Source organism: Limulus polyphemus, unplaced genomic scaffold (assembly GCF_000517525.1).
Source record: "Limulus polyphemus unplaced genomic scaffold, Limulus_polyphemus-2.1.2 Scaffold407, whole genome shotgun sequence".
Classification (NCBI taxonomy): Eukaryota; Metazoa; Arthropoda; class Merostomata; order Xiphosura; family Limulidae; genus Limulus; species Limulus polyphemus.
The window spans coordinates 407457-426141 of record NW_013666017.1 but is presented as its reverse complement, the minus strand read 5'-3'; the positions used below and the strand labels follow the sequence as shown (position 1 = coordinate 426141).

The 18685-nt window shown below is 31.8% G+C and overlaps 1 protein-coding gene across 1 annotated transcript in view; it reads left to right on the top strand.

The window, feature by feature from the left end:
- The window catches only part of LOC106458036 (lamin Dm0-like), an 82436-nt gene that overhangs the window by 26681 nt on the left and 37070 nt on the right, over nt 1–18685 (top strand). The window contains exons 2-4 of the mRNA XM_022384166.1: nt 132–264; nt 11545–11694; nt 14381–14551. Of these exons, the coding sequence (XP_022239874.1) occupies nt 132–264; nt 11545–11694; nt 14381–14551 (454 nt within the window). The remainder of the gene's footprint in view (nt 1–131; nt 265–11544; nt 11695–14380; nt 14552–18685) is intronic.

Genomic DNA, 18685 nt, shown 5'->3' with positions numbered 1-18685 from the left:
AACACGTTTAGATTGAATGGTAATTTATAATCAGTCACAAGAACGTCGAATCTGAATCACTTGAAAAAAACACGGGGGTGCTTAACTTTTTTCCAGGTGTATATATATATATTGTTTTCTTTCTGTGTCAGATTAAAAAGAAAGGAGAAGGATCTTACCACTGCAGACAGAAGAGTGTTTTATGCAGAATCTCAATCTCATGAACTTAGGTCACGTCTAAACCAAGCAGTTGCAGATGGAAAACGATTTGAAGATGAACTTAAGGTAGGATGAGGCATTTGTTTAATTGAGCCTAAAATGTAATAAAACTAGAAAGGCACAGAGAGAATGCAACTCCACCCCACATTGTTTTCATTACCTCATTACAACAGCAGTACTTAAGTTGGCTTATTCCTATCTATCTATCCAAATCTTGTGGGTGGGATATCTCAAGATTGGATGGATTTTGACCAAATGTTTAAATGTACTGCACACAAAGTTTTCAAAGTTCTAGACATTAACTATTTGTAGCTATGGATCAAAAGTCAAGATCAAGAGTTTCATAAACACAATTTGCACTTGTTTACCTTTGCATTAAACAACCTAAAATATACATAAAACAATTTTTCACCCTCAAATGTTGGTCCAGATGCTAAGATCCTCTTTATTTCTCTTTATTTTTTATTGACTTTTGACCATATTCCAAAATCCCAATAACTACCATTATAGCAAAAGTGGTTGACCTTCTGTGTGATCTTGACCAGTGAGCTAAATTCACCAAAAATTAATCAGTTGTTCCTTGATGGATACAAACTGTGTATTGTATTTCATCAAAACCAGATGAAGACTTCTTGAGTTATGTGTTTGACCTTCCATGTGACTTGCATTTACCCAAAGCTAATTGATTGGTCTTTGGGAAACACTAAATCTCTTTTTCCAAACTTGATCAAAATCAAATGAAAAACTTTTCAAGCTAGACTATTGAAACACACACAGAGGTATGAAAACAATATCCTAGTCATCTGGTGGGAGTTGTGATCTGTACCATTGAAAGCTCCCATTTAGTATGAAATGAAGTTTATGTATGGTGTTCATGTGCTTGTATAGATCTTTCAATAAGAAACAAGATTGATTTTTGGTTGTTTGTCTATTTAATGTATGTAGGTATTGGACAACAAAAATTAACATATGCTTCACATGTACTCATCTAATTCAAGATATTAAATAGACTAAAGCAGAATAAAATGAATTTACATAAGTCTTTATACATTGTCAAATTACAGTTGCTAGATATAACAATAATTAAACAAATAAAATACTAAACAGTAATCATGGGGAGAAACTACAGCAAGAAAACACAACGAAAAAAAAAGGTCAAATCAGTAATATGAACATATTAAAATATGTGTAATTTAAATGAAGACTGCATGTTGTTCAGTGTTGGGGACTGCTGTTTGATGTGGAGGGTTTCTTTGATCAATAATTCCAGGTCAGTATTAGACTTGCAGAGGATAGAGAAATTTGATAGTATAGATTGATGTCCTGTTTCTTCACTATGCCACATCATGCATAAAAATTTTTTCCCTACTAAAGATCTCCTCCCCATTCCTTATTGTTCTTGGCTTGTCTATCTTTACACGTGTGGAGACTGTAAGGCCTCCTATACTGGCAAAACCAAATGCCATTTAAAAGTTAGAGCCTATGAACATATGGGAATTTCCATCAAAATGCAAAAAAAAATGTAATAACCCCTGTGTTTCCTCTATACGCCAAATTTAAAAACTAATCTTAAATCCACTTGAGGGTAGTAATGACCAAGAATGCATTTAAGTTGATTTTTTAAATTTAAGCTTTGTTTGCTAGTATAGGGAAGACACGAGTATATAGTAAGTTTAGGTACAGTTGCTATCTTAATTGGATTTGTGAGTTTCTTTGTTAGGAAGGTGTTGGTAATGTTTTCTGATAAGTGTTGTGGATAGCAGTTGCGTTTCAGGATGTCATGTAAGAACGAAATTTCAGAGTGTAGATTAAGATATGTGGAGCACAGGTTGTAAGCTCTATTTAGTAAGCATGTAACAAGGTTTCATTTATACGTAAACAGGATAAAGCTATCAAAGTGTGTAAGGAGACCAGTGGACATCTTTTTTTGGTAAATTGATGTGGAAAATCCATTAGCATTACGGTTAATGAGCATGTCTAAAAAAGGTAAATTATTATTATTTTCAACGTCACATGTAAATTTAATGTTGTGAGTTAAGGTATTCTACAAATTTTGAGCATTGATCACTGTTATTAAAAAGAATAAAAATGTCATCCACATACCTTCTTTACAGAACAGGCTTAAAGTTAACTGGACAGGTGTCAATCCATTTCTGTTCATAATGAGAGAGAAATGCATTAGCTAAAGTTGGACCTAGTGGGGAGCCCATCGCAACGTCATCCTATGTTTACCCATCTTTCTCTTTGTGTGATTGAGTTACAGTACATTTCTATGGTAAAGATCACTTTCCTGCCACATTCTTTCCCACTCGGATGTGCTCCTCTCATTTTTTGCCCTTATATTTTACACATTCCACAGTTGGGCAAAGAGTATACCTTGCTCAAAAGTGGTTCAGTTTCCCTCTTCGGATCTGAATCCCTCATTTCCAGGGGTATCCTTTGGACACTTTCAGGGGGTACATCTATTGTTCCCTAGCACCTGTCCCTCCTTCTTATCAATGCGGGATTCTAACTAATCTTGTAATGGGAGGTAAGTACCATATCGGAAGTTATAATTTTCCTGTACTGAAATTTATTTTTTTTCGTAGGAACTTACCACTTTCACACTTCCCACCTTTCCTCCCTACATTTCTCCAGTGTTGACATCTTCTGCCAAACTTCAAAGTGATAGTTCGGTAAAGAAATGTAGATAGATTCACATGCGTCACATGAGCATGTCATACCCCTCTTCGTGAGGAGGTGATGCATGATGATTTGCATGAGATACATGTTGGAACCTTGCAATTCCAGTAGGGGGGAGTGGAAGGCCTGTGGCATGCGTAAAGAATCTGTTCAAAGGAAAAAATAATACTGTCCATTTTATTTCATATTTTTCAACTTCATTTCACTGTATATTGGGGTTTTTCAAATATTTTTGAGTTGTCGACCCCTTAATGAACTTCAAGTTGTCATAGACCCCCAAATTCTCAGAATATAAATTATAAATTAAGTTTCATAGTCAAGACACTTCAATATATATAATCAACTTTTATTTCCTCTAATGAGATGGATGGGCCTGATAAGCTTTAGCAAGCATATGAATAGGGGCCATTTTCAACTCCCTCTCAACCTCTAGGTCTTTATCCACCCTCTGTACTGTCTCATCAACCCCAGGGGTTGATATTGACCACCTTGGGAAACTCTACTGTATATTGATGATTTCAATATAGTTTGTGTTATGGTAGATAAAATATTAAATTTTACTGAAAAACTTGATATTCATTTAGGAGGTTCTAGAAATTATACAAATGAAACCTAAATAATGTAAAATAAAAAGAAGTGCTTTTATCCTTAGCTTGAAAATTGCATGTCACTCATACTGCCTCTGTAACTGCTTTGCAAATTCACTGACAAATCTTTAGGGAAAAATACTTCTTCAAAAAAAAAATCTGATGTTTTGTGTACATTGTACAACAGACTTGCTATATTTTGTAAAGATACATATAGTAAACTCAGAATTATAGTAAACATTATTATGTATAGTTTCACAGAAACAGGGACAGTCAACTTACTGTATTTCAAAGAAAGCATGATGTATGTGATTAACAGGTGTTTCAATGATAAACAACTTCTTGACTTTGCCAAAATAATAATAACAAAGGTTATAACAGGATGAAAGCATCTCATACATCAAATTTATCAGTGATTGGAAGATTATCATTAATTAGTGAGATAGCCATTCCTTATGTCAAATTGTACCCTTAAAGGAACTGAATCTTCAGCATATCTTTCAAGAACTTACTGATACAATGCTATGAAGAATTGAAGGAATTCGAAAGGCCAAAGATGGAAACAGATTGTTTGCGTCTTACACTGGGGGTTTCAAATTTTGTGTTCAACCCTCATATTTTATGTACACTGTATATTGAATGTTTTTGGTATCTAATTATAGTATAAATGCTCATTTTAAGTGTTAGTAATATATATATCTAACTTCTGTTTGCTTTCTACAAATGAACAAGTTTCAACATTTCTCTGCAAGTAGACTAATTGTAAATTTTTTCAACTATAAATTTCTAAATATAGCTTTTATTGCACCTGTATAATCAGGTTTTCAGATTACTAGGAGGGAGATGTGGATAGTGTGCGTGCAGTGCATGGCATGTCAGGAAGAATAATACACTGTAAAGAAAGTTTTGATATAGAAATAAAAAATAATTTTAAACTTATATTATTGCATTCAAAAATGTTTCCACTTAAAATATATCTTCATTATTAAAAAAAACTAGTGAGTGAAATATGTATACTGCTGGTATCAAATAAAAAGCGTGAACGTGAAAAAGAATAAAGAACACAAGTGGAGCAATGAAGTGTGTAGAAAGTGTCAATGCATCAATATCTTTTTCTGACACATGAACTTCATCTTGTATTTGATAAGGTATGACTCATCTACACCCAAAGCAGCTGAATAAGCCATCTAGCTTCTTTATTAGTGTTCTGCTCAAACCTATTTTGTTTGCATTGATGTTTGTGTCAGTAAACCACAAAAATGCAAGGGGAATTTATTTTTATGTGTGAATTACTGTGTTTATAATTCATATTTTAGACTTTTTCTTTAACTGTATATATTTTTTACCATATATGTTTTGTTTAAAATTCTAGGTATCTAAAAAATATTGGATGATACAGGAGTTAAGCATTCATTTAGAAATTGGGTAAAATATGTTTATGGATGTGGCTTTTTTATACATATATATATATATATATATATATATATAAAATAGTTTACAAAATTGAACACTATTATTCATTTTACTATACAAATTTCACTTACTTGAATAAAACACTAAATACTAAAGGTGTAAAATGGCCTTCATGTGTTTTGTGCTTAAGTAACCCAATTTAGCATTCTATGCATTATTTTATCTATTGATGTATATTGTAACATACTAAGCTGGTATGAAAATAATGACTGGCAAATAGTTTCCAAATACACTTCAGGGAATTCTTAAATATTTTACGTGTACCAGAAAGTTGATCATGTTGCCCACTTCTGATTAGGAGTACATATAAATTCTATATGTATTTATGTACTATGTATTGACTACTGTAAATACTTTTGTGGCTTTTTAGTTACAATATACAGGAATAAGAAGGATTTCTTTATTTCTACTTCTTGGCCCAAGTCATCACATATAGGCATGTTATACAATTGCACATATTTACTTTCTTTCTAGCTTTAGCTCACTTTCAGTGATACATATTTTATTTTTATCTTTTATTTACAGTTGTAAACTTTCTGTATGTAGATCCACCTGATATCAGCTTATACCAAATTGACATTCATCTAAAATCATTTTCATCCTTAAAAATATTACAAACTTGTTTTGATATTAGCATTTTCAATTTCTTTGTTTTAATTAATCAAAACATTCTCCTTTTTAATGAAAAATGTAATTGGCTTTTTTTCGTTGATATCTAGAATATATTTTGTGTTACGTATATCTTATACAGTGTTTAACACATCAATTAAACTGGAAGGTGAACATTTATCAGGTCAGTCAGATATATATATTTTTTACTAATTACATTATAATGCAGCTATACTGCAGTTAATGCTTAATAATCATTATGGATTTTTAGTGATAAAGTAATTGTTACTATTAAACAGTCTCCACAAAATTACATGAAATGGTTTCCCTTGAATAAACCTGAATTTATTCCATTTTACAGGAATACAGATATTTAGTTATATTTACAACAAGAAGCATATAGCTGGTCTTATGGGTATATTATCATTTAAGTATGGGATACACATAAATTCTAAAATTATGACTATATATACTTACATGTGTATAAGCTATTTTGTGGTAACTTGTTTTCATTCACTTTACTAAGACAAAACTATGATTCTTACCTGTTATTTTAAAAATCATCTCAATTCAAAGGAAAAAAGTTAGAGTCATTACAGAATTTGAGGTTGGTCAGTAAGTGAACTTTTTTGGGTTTCAGTACCTGTGATTGGGTGTACAGAACAGATAACTCAACTGAAGAACAAACAAACAAATAGTGGGTATTTCATGTAAGTCATTTAATGGGGCCAGGTTAATCTGGTGAAACATTGTGAAATTAAGAAAAATGCATTTACTCTGTAAAGTTGTAAAGATAGTGTTCAAATATTTCACAGCAAGGCTCTTTCTAATTTTTATTCAACTTTGTTGTTATTCTATAATCATTCTAGCACTTTCTCAGAAAAAAAAGCTCATCATATGTGTACAATATGGTGGTTTCTGTAAACAAAATTTTTCAACTTGTGCATTAATTGAACAAAAGTGGAATGCAAGAGACACAAGGCCGACAGTTTGAAGTGGTGAAATGCTGTGAAATAAAAAAATGAAAACTTTTGCTCTCTAAATCTGTGAAAGTAGTAATGAAAATAACAAAGGTTGTTTTGTTTTTGATCAAAGCTAAACCAAGCACTTTCTGCTTTGTGGCTTGGATTCAAATCCATCATCTAATGTTAGCCAAAGCTAAACAAACACACACACATCAGACATTGTTTCAAAGCATTTCTTTCTTTCTCTTGTTCATCAAATTAGTAGCAAAATGGCAAAATTCATTGATGGAGAACAAAGATTATTCATTGTCAGAAGGGTTCTTACAATTATTGTAAAGGTTCTGGATTGTCCTCCTATTTTGTAACTCACTAGCATTATTGGGCAATCAGAAAAATTCTTCAAGTAATTAAGAAATATGCAGCAAGAATAAAAACCAATGGTTTCATGCAAAAAAAAGTCTTCAAATAAGGGAAAATAAAAAAGAATGTGTACCAAGAAAAATCGTGTATCAAAACTGCATGATTATCAGCATTATGGATAAAATTCTGTATATCTTGTCAAACACAACTTTCTATAAAATAATTACAATGAAAAAATAGCAAAATATCTAAAAGCTACATCTTTCATCATCAGATTAAAAAAAAGTTAAAAGAGCTGACCAGGTAGCAGTGATATACCTTAATTTGGAAAGAAAAGAGGGGGAAATGACCACATTAAACTGTATATGTATGGTGAGGGAAGCAACACTGTGTAAAGTAACAGAGAAAAAAATTGTATAGTCATCTGATTTCTCTACAACAGCAGTAGAGTATGTTAGAAATCACTAGCATTTGCAATTAAAAATTATGGAGGTGTAAAACATGTTAAGGTACAGTCTTGCAAGCTGTTGGTAGGTAAAAAAGTCCCTTCTCTCAGTGGTTTAATAGGTAACAAACACCTTGTTAAAGTGAAATCTCCAAGGAAAGCCTAAGAAATGAAACCATGAAAAAACAGGTACAACAGTATATTTTAACCTTCTGCTTGAAGCATAGCCATGATTATTTTTTTTCTAGTTCAAAGGCAATTTCGTATTTCCAGTAGAATGTTTTGCAGTTTTGTTATTTGGATGCCCAGAGGAATAAATATTTAAAGAATTAAAAGAGATTATGACTTCTGAAAATCTAAAATGGAGGAATATATTGTTATTCCAAGAATTCTTAGAGTAATAGAAATATGAGAGGCATATCATATTATCAGATATAACAACTGCAGTTCAAAGAAATAGAAAGCAAACTACATAAAGTAAATTTGAGTATATTTCATCATTTCCAGAAAATACTGCAACTCATCATCAAATCTTATGAATGCATCTATTGTATTTCTTTTCCTTTGGGTATTCTTAAATCAACAAATGTTAAATCTTAATTTGAGGTTTGCTGGATGTTATGTAGATTAATATTTTGATAATGCTATACAGTATACAGAGCTATAGTGAAATGTATTATAGCATGGTTTCCACATTATATTTTTCTTGTTAGCCATAAACTACATAGAGAATACAAATAGAATGGGTTACATTGAGATATGCTTTTATGATTTGTAGAAAATGAAACTGTAGCTTTTATGTTATATTAGTTATCACATATTATTAAATTCTTTAAACAGAAACTTGATTAAAAACAGTTATGTTTCACAAATGCTTTGCCACATTATTTGTTTTATAAATGAAATTTTGTGATGTTTGTGAAAATGTTGTACATCTGTAACTTAGTGTTCTTCATTAGCCTTTCATACTGTCTCCAAACTTTATTATATGTTGATATAAGATACAGCACAATTGAACTAAAAATAAATGTGTATATGTAAAAAGTGGAACATACCAATACATGTTAACAGATGGTAATTTAAATATCAGTCTTTCTACAATCCTGCCTGATATGGCCAGGTGGTTAGGGCACTCGACTTGCAATTTGCAGGTCACGGGTTCAAATCCCCATCACACCAAACATGCTTGCCCTTTCAGCTTGGGGGAGGGGGGAATATAATGTTACAGTCAATCCAACTATTCATTGGTAAAAGAGTAGCCCAAGAGCTGGCAGTGGGTGGTGATGACTAGCTGCCTTCCCTTTAGTCTTACACTGCTAAATTAGAGACAACTAGCACAAATAGCCTTCATGTAGCTTTGCACAAAATCCACAACAAACAAACATTCTACAATCCCAAGTAACATTTAAACTTTTAAACATTAAGAAGTTTTTGTTTTTCTAGAATTATGGTTATCAGTAGACATTTTTACTACTATTTAATGTACCTTTTATTCACAACTGGACAGTTAAAGCTGAGAAATACTAGTATAAATAAGAATGTTTTTTCTAAAATGGCTAAATTGAGTAGAACTGGGCAAACAGTGAATTTTCTAATTCATTAATTGTTAGATTTATTAATCAGTTACTTTCAACTAATTGACGATTCTCACATGAGATGGCTAAAATAAAAAAAACAAAAAATGATTATTCTTATGATATGGTTAAACACACAAGCACTTATGATGCTTAAAATTGAGTTTCAATACCTGCAGCAGCAGAGCACAGAGAGCCTGTTGTGTATTTTGCACTTAACGACAAGCAAACATAATGACAATGTTTTAATTACTTTAATTGGTGTAATCAGGAATAGTAATATGTAATTCAAAATCTAATTTCAAGATATGAAATATTTTATATTAATTTTAATGATAATATATATTTTTTTCTTGAGTAAGTTTTTGAAATGTGTAATATGCTAGAAAATATTAGGTTGTGTGTTAAGTAAGCTAATGTTTTAATGCAGGTAGAAAGTCTAGCATAGAGAGTTAATAGATGATACACACTATAAACACTTAAGATTTGAAAATTAAATATATTGGACTGTCAATAAAATACAAGGCTACAACAGATTTTGTACTTGTATCACAATACATGTTTCTGTAACCTTATTTTGCTAAAACCTAATCAACATTTTGATATCAAGATTTAATTTAATATAGCATTCCACTGATGTTGAATACTAGTCCTTTTAAATTTAAATTTCTCAACCACTTTCCGGACACTTATTTTTTTTCAATTAGTGTGATGAAATTTACTTGTGCATTTTATAATCTTTGATACAGAATGATGTGTTTTTTGCATACATGTTGACTATTTTTTCAATATAGCATACACTGTAAATAAATTCATGTATCTTTGTTTTTAAGTTGCATATTGTGCTTGTGGTGTTTTACTCAACTTCAGCAAATTAAATTTTTTGGGGATATTGGTAATGCTAAGTAAATGTCTTTTAACTTGTGCATTACAGACTAGGTCTTTTAAAATGTAAATATTTATATGGACAACATCATGTCAAGTAATGTATGATTTATTATGGATAGTTTAACTGTTGTGCAAAAGTAAAATTTGTACTGAGTTAGTTATCTACATGATTCTTCAATAAACCTAAAATTAAACTTTAAATTATCTTAAAACTATAATTTTATCATACAAGTAAGCATAAAAGAATAATTCAAGTTAACTCAAGCTCATAACATAGATTTGATCATCACCATAGCCATCAGAGTTCTAGAAATAATAGATTTATTTTTCTTGATGTAACTTGGTAAACATAAATATGAGAGTTTTCACAAAGTTAATTTCTAGCTTGGTTACTTAAGGTCCACCACATTTGAAGTATGAGAAAAATTGTTTTAAGCTCAGGAGAGTGGCCAGCTTAAATAAATTTAACATTTGTCTGCAGTGTATCTTCTGTTTGTTGATTTTAAATGTTTTTAATAGCTTGGTTTCAACTTTGTAGCAAATGTTTTGAAAAAAAAAGATGTATTTAATGTTCTTACTGACCAAGTACATTTTAAGCAAATATAAGATTGATTAAAACTGACTGCATTCTTTTGATGTATCTCAGAAAGTACATGTATATTTTCTGTAAGTATATAATTAAATTATTGGACTGAATGTTTAAGGTATGTTTGTGAAATTCTCTAAATTTCTGTTGGAAAAAAGAAAAGGCAGGACAAGAGCTTTATTGCATTGTATTTGATACCATTAAAATTAAATTCACCCTAAAAAGCACTAAAATTTTACAAATGGGCATAAAAAAGCCTCAAAATAAATAAGAAAAGAATGTTTGTTTCCACTCATCTTGGGATGTTGATCTGATGATGGTGTTGAATTTAACCTGATGTGTAAATAACTGAAAATGTTATGGGTGTGGGTTGAATAGGAAGTTGTTTAGGTAAGATTGATGTTTTTTTATAATAAAATTTCAGAAAGCCATCAGATGTAAGGTTAAGACATCATCACCATCTACATCTCCAGATAGGTGGTAACTAATTTGGTGTTGTTATCAGGTAAGGAAAATTTATAATATAGATGTAGTAAGTTTTAATAATATCTTGTTTACTAACAACAATCACTTTATTTCCAAATTAGTGCCATTATATAAGCATTAATGTCCATTTTGAACTAAATATTTGATAATGCATTTTTAGAAACATCCTTAAGTCCCCTTTTTTGTACCTGGAAAGCCTGTTATCAGGTTAAGAATTCTCTAAAGGTTGTGTGGTCATGAAATGACTTAATTGGGGAAGCTATTCAACCTAGCTTATTTGGGACACAAATATACCCTCACTAGGTTGATGTTTGAAAAAAGAAAATGTGAAACTTTTTACATTTTAGCTAAAAAAATTCTTAATGTTAGTAAAACATAAAGTTTAGAAATATAATGAACTTCAAAACAAGTTACTCTGTATGCCCATATGAAGAAAAAATATGTGTAAGTAAAGGTGATCTGTATGCATGAATAACAGAATGTGTTGGTTTTTGCATACTTTGTCTGTTACTTCTCATGCAACAATTGCAAAACTATTGTTAAATGCTTGTAACATGTGAAGTATGATCTGCTATTATGCTGAGCAAGTATGAATATATTACAGCTCATAATAAAGTATGGCAAATTATTTACTGAGGCATTGATGTATTTCTGCAGTTTTAATTATTTTGTGTCTTGACTTGTTTCACAGGATGTTCAAGCTGAGAGAGATTACCTGGCAAAACAAATTGTATCCCTTACGACCCAACTTGAAGAAGAAACACTGAAGAGAGTAGAACTGGAAAACAGATGTCAAAGCATGTCAGAGGAAATGTCCTTCAGAGAATCTATGCATGAAAAAGTTGGTAAAATTTGATAAATAACTTAAAGTTTTGAGCATACTAACATAACATTAGGTTACATATCACACTTTGCCTTGAAAATGACTTATATAAGACCCTGGTCATGAAAAACCAACTCCTATAGTCATTGTGCCAAATTTTTAAATATTATGTTCCAGAAGTAGCTGATTGGTAGACTACTTGACTCTACTATTTAGAATCTTTTTTCAGATTTGAAATCCATGAAGTATTTAAAAAGATATAGCTGTATGTAAATTTTTCTGTTCACGATTGGTAAAAATAAACTACTTGACTCTACTATTTAGAATCTTTTTTTTTCAGATTTGAAATCCATGAAGTATTTGAAAAGATACAGCTGTATGTAAAGTTTTCTGTTCACGAGGACTAAATTAATCTGTTTGCATATCTAAATTAATAAGTGAGGCAGAAGATACAGCAATTTCTTCCTGCAAATATGAATGTTCAGCTTCATCTACTACGTCTTCGGGAATTGTACTATCACTATCAATCAATACCCTCATTTTAGCTGGAGTTAAAGAAAAGACTGCCTTTATCTTGGAAATAGTGACACACACAGTCTATCTCGCCAATTTCCTAGAAGGACTGAATTCATGAGAATCTGATGAGCTTTATCGGTGGACACTTTCCAACTTTTGTTTCGTTTTCCAATTTTGTATAACTCAATTAACTTTTCCACGCATTCCCTAGGTATTTCATCTTTCATATTCCCTGGATAGCATGCCCACCCTTCTGACAGTACTTTGGACAAAGTGTAGTAGTTTCACCTCTTACACTGTTTATATCTGCTTCAGGACGATTACAGTGAACCAGAGATAGTGCTTGCTAATAGCTAGTGATTTAGCAGTATTCTCGAATTGATCTTGTTCATTCAACTCAGAATTTACACGTCGATCAGGTGTAAAATAATGGTGCTTTGGGGGATGTAAATGACAACCTCATTTGAATATTCAGTTCATTTACTCCACAAGCATTAAGCTTGGATGCTACAACAACTTCTGCCTTGAATATACTGGATGGGCAAATGATTTTAGCAGCATTAACCTCCCATTAAACCTCATGTGTGCTTTGGCTTCCTGTTTTTGCTTTGAACTTTTCACTAATGTTGGATCATTCAACAGATTGACATCAAGTACTTTTCCGGTAGTGCCTGCAATCTCATCTCTAAATGTTAAGGCTTTGTATATGACCATTTCCATAGTATATTGTTTCTGTCTTCCACAAATGGGTTGAATGCCAAATTCAAATATGAAAAGTGGGTATCCAGTCTCCCTCTACCAATTTGAGCCTCCGTATAAATCCTAAATCCATTTCTTGACATGGAGAATGTGTCCATCAGTGGAAGACTGCATTCCAACATTGAGATGATATATATATATATATGGGATCAGATCCTGTGAAGCAAAGCACCTAGCATTGTCACTTTGAAGAATCAGTTTACGAATATGAAGACAATTTGTTCGAACATCTTGTAGCATCTCTTTCAGTACAGCCGCAACTTGTACATTACCTTGTCCTGTGTATCTTTTCACCACATAATCAATTAATTTGTACTGAAATCCAGGAACCCCTTCATTATCACACACCCATTTGACCAGGCCTTACTTGAAGGCTTCGTTGACTGAATGTAATTGCTGTTGTAATCCTTTGGCTCTACACATGGAATATATAATTATGTTTTGGCAGACCTGTTCCACATCCCAGAGTAGCAAACATCTTTCTCAAGGATGAAAACTTCACTTTTCCCATTGAGTGCTTTTGAATGGGTATAAGCTGTTTTTGTTGGCCTGTTAGACTATTGAATTCATCGGCGAGCATCCTTTTGCATGTACGTCATTCAAGTGAATTTGTCAAAATGTTTTGAGCAACCACAGAAATGTTTCTGTGCCCAATAAGTGATAGATTGCACATGCTTTTAGAAATGGTTTCCATCATATATTTCTCATTAGACTGTAGTTTGTCAATAAAATATGCCTTCAATTCAAATGGATCGGTCAGATACAAAAGTTGAAATAACTTATCAGTTATTTGTGTGCATATTCGAACAGCCCTCTGTCTTTGTCTGACACTTTGCAATGCATTAACTTTATATCCACCTATAGGTAAACATTCCAAAGCTGTGCGATTGGTAATACCTAAGGCATTGAATACAGCAGTAATGGTTTTAGAGGCTTCAGCCCCTCCATCTTCTCCAGGATCAATATCATACACCTTGCCTTCTTCAAATCTAATTTGATTTTGATCTCTCAGGGCACTTAGGCTTCTCATTATTCTTCTTTCTTTACTTTCAACATCATTTCTCGGCATCCAATTAATATGATTTGCTTTATTCGAGCATGTATCCAATAGTAAGCAGCATCTACAAATGCCACAGGTGAAGCAGTCTCCTTTTTTAGTAAGGTTTATGTTCTTGATAAGGCATTTTACAGATTTCACTTATGAGTATATTTTTTTCAATCAGAAGAAGAAGCTTTTTTAGATTGTATTAATGAATTGCAGTTACGTAGTCTGGCGCCTCCAATCCGCTTTTCAGCTCTGACTTTTTTTTCCTATATTTGGGTCAGTTTTTTGCGACCAGACGTCATTAAAACAACGATAAAAACTATAGGCTTCTTTCCTCAAATCCTTTAGTTATTGTACTTGTACAAACATTTTTCTTTTCTTTAGGAACTCCTAGAGACAAAATCAATGAGACAGATGGAAATTGAAGAGATTGATGCTCGGAAAAAAAATCAGTATGAACAAAAGCTAGCTGAGGCTTTACAGGAACTACGGGAACAATATGAAAAACAAATCAAGATGAACCGAGAGGAAATTGAAACTGTGTATGAAGTGAAGGTAGTAAACATATTATTGTATATTATTTATAATGATGATTATTAAGGAATGACTCAAGGAATTGTATTAAAATAAAAATATAATTTCAACTTTATGTATTTTTATATGAAGTTTATATTTTCAAAGCACAAAGTTTGAAATATTATCTTTACTTTAAGTGTTGATAGTACTTTATTTTCAGTTTAATTTGTGTTAGTATATTAAGTTATTTTATGGAGATACAATAAGAAAGCAAAATAAATACAGTTTTGTTTATGCACATTGAGTGTTTATAGTTGGATGAATGTGTATTTCATCAATGCTTGTACACTTACAAAATCAGTGAAAGCAGAATAAATAAGTTTCCTTTTTTTTTTTAAGTTCTTAGATTTGCATCTCAGCAAACTTACCATTGATTGTAGTTAGTTTTCATCATTTTAGTGTTAAAATAACGAAATTAATTTTTAACTGATAATAATCTAAATAATTTATCATGGTAAAACATTTTATTCATTTATGCATGTATTGTAAATTATACAGGCTTTCATTTTAGAATCATCCCAAACAAAACACATTTCTGTATCAATAGTTTGAAAGTTTAATATGCTTTTGTAGTGTCAAATGAGAAATATACTAATGAACTTGCTTTTCTTATATAAAACTATTTCTTTTGCAGTCAATATTTTGAGAGATGGATTACTGATAAATATGTAAAAGTAATTGTAAAAGTAGTTACAATGTAATGTACATCATAATTTTTGTGTCAACATTGAAACCAGTCATTAATATCAATCCTTTTTTGGAATTAAGATAATGCTATTTTAATATATCAGCTTAGATATTGTTGAAATAACTTTTTTTTTTCATTAACCAATTAGCTATACAACTCTTGAAACATGTAGGAAAATGGTATAAAAATTATCAAATTTTATTATTATCAAGAATAAGAGATGTACTTTATATAGATATTTAATGACAACATTTATTTCAGATAGTTTGATAAACCAACATTGACCATTCAAACACATGTCCTTATAACTATACCTGGGAAGTGCCTTTGGCTATTACAGCTGGAAATTGCTTGAAATTTAAAGTAATCATGAGAATTTGTAAGATTTAATTAATGCTGGAATGTACTGAGCTATTTTTTTGGGGGGGGGGGATATAATTTGTATAATCTGTATAAAAGCCTTAAAAATTGTATTCTCTATAAGCAGGACCAATTTCCAAAATGATTTTTAATACTACTACTAGTTTATATTATTAAATCTTCTTCTTTTCGTTTCTGATGAATAGTTTTTTTTTTATATTATGTATTTAATAGTTCACTATATTTATTTTTAATCTAGTATGGTCTCTGGGTTACATATAAAGTATTGAGTGAATGTAATGTTATGAAGTACTTTTAATCACTAAGCCAGATGGTATAGTATTCAGAAATAGCAAGTTTTACAAACATACTTTCAGTATGAATGGGACTTCATAAGCTCTTAAAAATCATGAAATTTTAGTATTGTTATTTCAAGGATTAGAAAATTAAAGTGACATTGATATTTTATACAATATTATCACATATATCTTTTAACTTGAAATAATAATTTTGTTATTGTATATTCATATTATGAAAAGCCTTAACCACAACAAAAATGATGCATAAATTTAAAAGATCACCAGAGCACAGTCTATAATGTGGTACATAAGATGTGCCCTGGGTTCTGGAAGTGACTGCAAAAGTAGGACCCACATTGTGATGAGGATACCCTGTCCACCAGTTTTAATCTCCATCCCCTTGTCTCACGTGTTAAAAAAGAAGAATAAATATAAAATAAGTTAGAAAAATAAGAAAAAGTTAAGAGAGCAAGATGTGAGTGCTCAAGCCCCAAATGTCCCCCATCTATATACCCCTTCACAGCCTGCAGACAGTTGTGGGAAAGTGACTTCTCTCCTAAGAAATGTAAGATGAAAGAAAACAAAAATAATGTCCTATCATTAGAGGTAAATAAGGCAGCCTTACGTTCTGTTGTTAGCATTCCAGCCCCCATTATAGTAATAAAAGCCGAGATAAATAATTGAATTAGTAGTGCAGTAGACAAATTATACTAGTATAAAAGTATTAAAGCACAACCAAGTTACTTAACTAATAAATAGTTTCTGGTTTTTAAAAATAGATTATTTTTTTTGCATTGTCTTCAGCAAAAAACCTTTCTGTGTGATGGTCCAATGGGGATCTGGGCACTTCTCTGGATCTTCCCAAATTAACTTCTCCCCCCTTTTCTTCAAGTGCAGCAAAAGAGACCCTGCCACTTACTAATTCCCAACTGCTAAAGAATCCATAGAGAATCCTCACCAGTAGGGCTAGGCACAATACAGTGAAAGTAGGGCTTTGGTAACACTGTTAGTGTAGTCCATATCACCTCTCAAACAATTTATGTGCCCTCCTCCAGCAGCCAAAGTCTGTCCAGTATAGTCAAGGTAGTATAAATCGTAAAGTTTGATCTCGCCCTAACCACATTAAACATATTGGCTTGGCAACTGCTTGTTTGCAGGTGCTTGCTTGGCCATGTTTGAATTTTGCCCATCCTTATAACACTTTGGGCTCTTTTGCCTCTACCCCACTTTTCATTTCCAGGCAAAAAATATACCCTGGTCAAGACAAGATATGACATTCCCCTGGTATGTGTCTATGGATCCCCCTGCTATCAAGTGTCACACTCCATGGGCTTCCCTTTGGGCACTTTCTGAAGGGGGATCACTTAAGTAAACTTTTACACCAGCCCTTCCACCATTTCAGTGTGAGATTCTAATATTTCTGTGTGAGAAGGTGAGTTATCATCTCGGAAGTTAACGTCTACCTAATTTCAATATATATTTCTTATGGACACATTTCCGCACACATTCCCACTTGACATTCTACTTCCATGCACCTTTTCTTTCTTGCCTCATTAGAGAATGAAGTTATCACAAGTGCAAGTGCATAGAGGAAATTAATGTTTATGGAGGTTGTGTTGTCTTCCTATTGGTGGAGGGTTGTTGTTGCATGAATATGTCATCATGCACTAGTGCAATTCATGTTAAACACAAGAATTTAGATGAGAAGTAGCTCTAGACTAATGGCATGTAAATTTCATAGTGATGGGGTTGCGTATCTATCAGAAATAAATTTTGTCAGCAAACTTACTTTTTTAGTAGAAATATTTAGTAATGTAAGTTTATGGGGGTGTTGGGCTAAGGACTCTTTAACAGTAGGTGTCTTTGACTTGTTGGCGATAAATTAAAAATAAATGAACAGCACACACTCCACTTGTTTTCAAAATATTGTATATATTTGGAACAAGTTAAACGTATGTACAAAAGTTACTTACACTGTGGAGTTTGTAGTTATATCTTATTTGTGTATAGTTCACTTACGTTGTCATATAGTTACCCTAGATGTATCTTGTACTTCAGAAATTGTCTTTTTTTTTTTTTTGTATTTCCAAGAATCATCCACCTTTTATCAGAGTTCACTCCAGCTGGTTCAATTACCATAGAACACTCTTTGACAAGAAAACTTATTCTCCTTATCTCTTATGAAATTGTTAATCTCACTCTAACATATCAACCATTAGGCCTTGCACTCCCACGATGATCAACTTTGTAGTCAACTTTTTTCTGACTGAACTTTTCCTTCCCGTGACTTTACTCTCTTCTGCTGTATTTTTTTATCTGCTTGCTGCTATTTATACACCTTGTAACAAATTTGTTATTATATATCTATATACTACTAAACCTCTGAGATTGTTTGCTTGTTTGTCTGTAATTAAATACAGCAAAAACAGCAGACAATAGCACCATATTTGTAATGGAATGAGAATAGAAACAGAATAAAACAAGTTTTGTTAAAATTGGCTCACTGGTTACCGAGTTAGCGCCGTTTTTTGGGTCACTTTTATGAAAATTTCTAGCATGAGTAATTTTACATTACACTACTGTTCACGCTTTTTATGAAACTTCATCAGGCCATGGGTTACCGAGTTAGCGCCGTTTTTCGGGTCACTTTTATAAAAATTTCTAGCACGAGTAATTTTACATCACACTACCATTCGCGCTCTTTATGAAACTTCTTTGTTCAAATCTATTTCCCTGTCAATGACAAAAACAAGATCTTGAAGAATT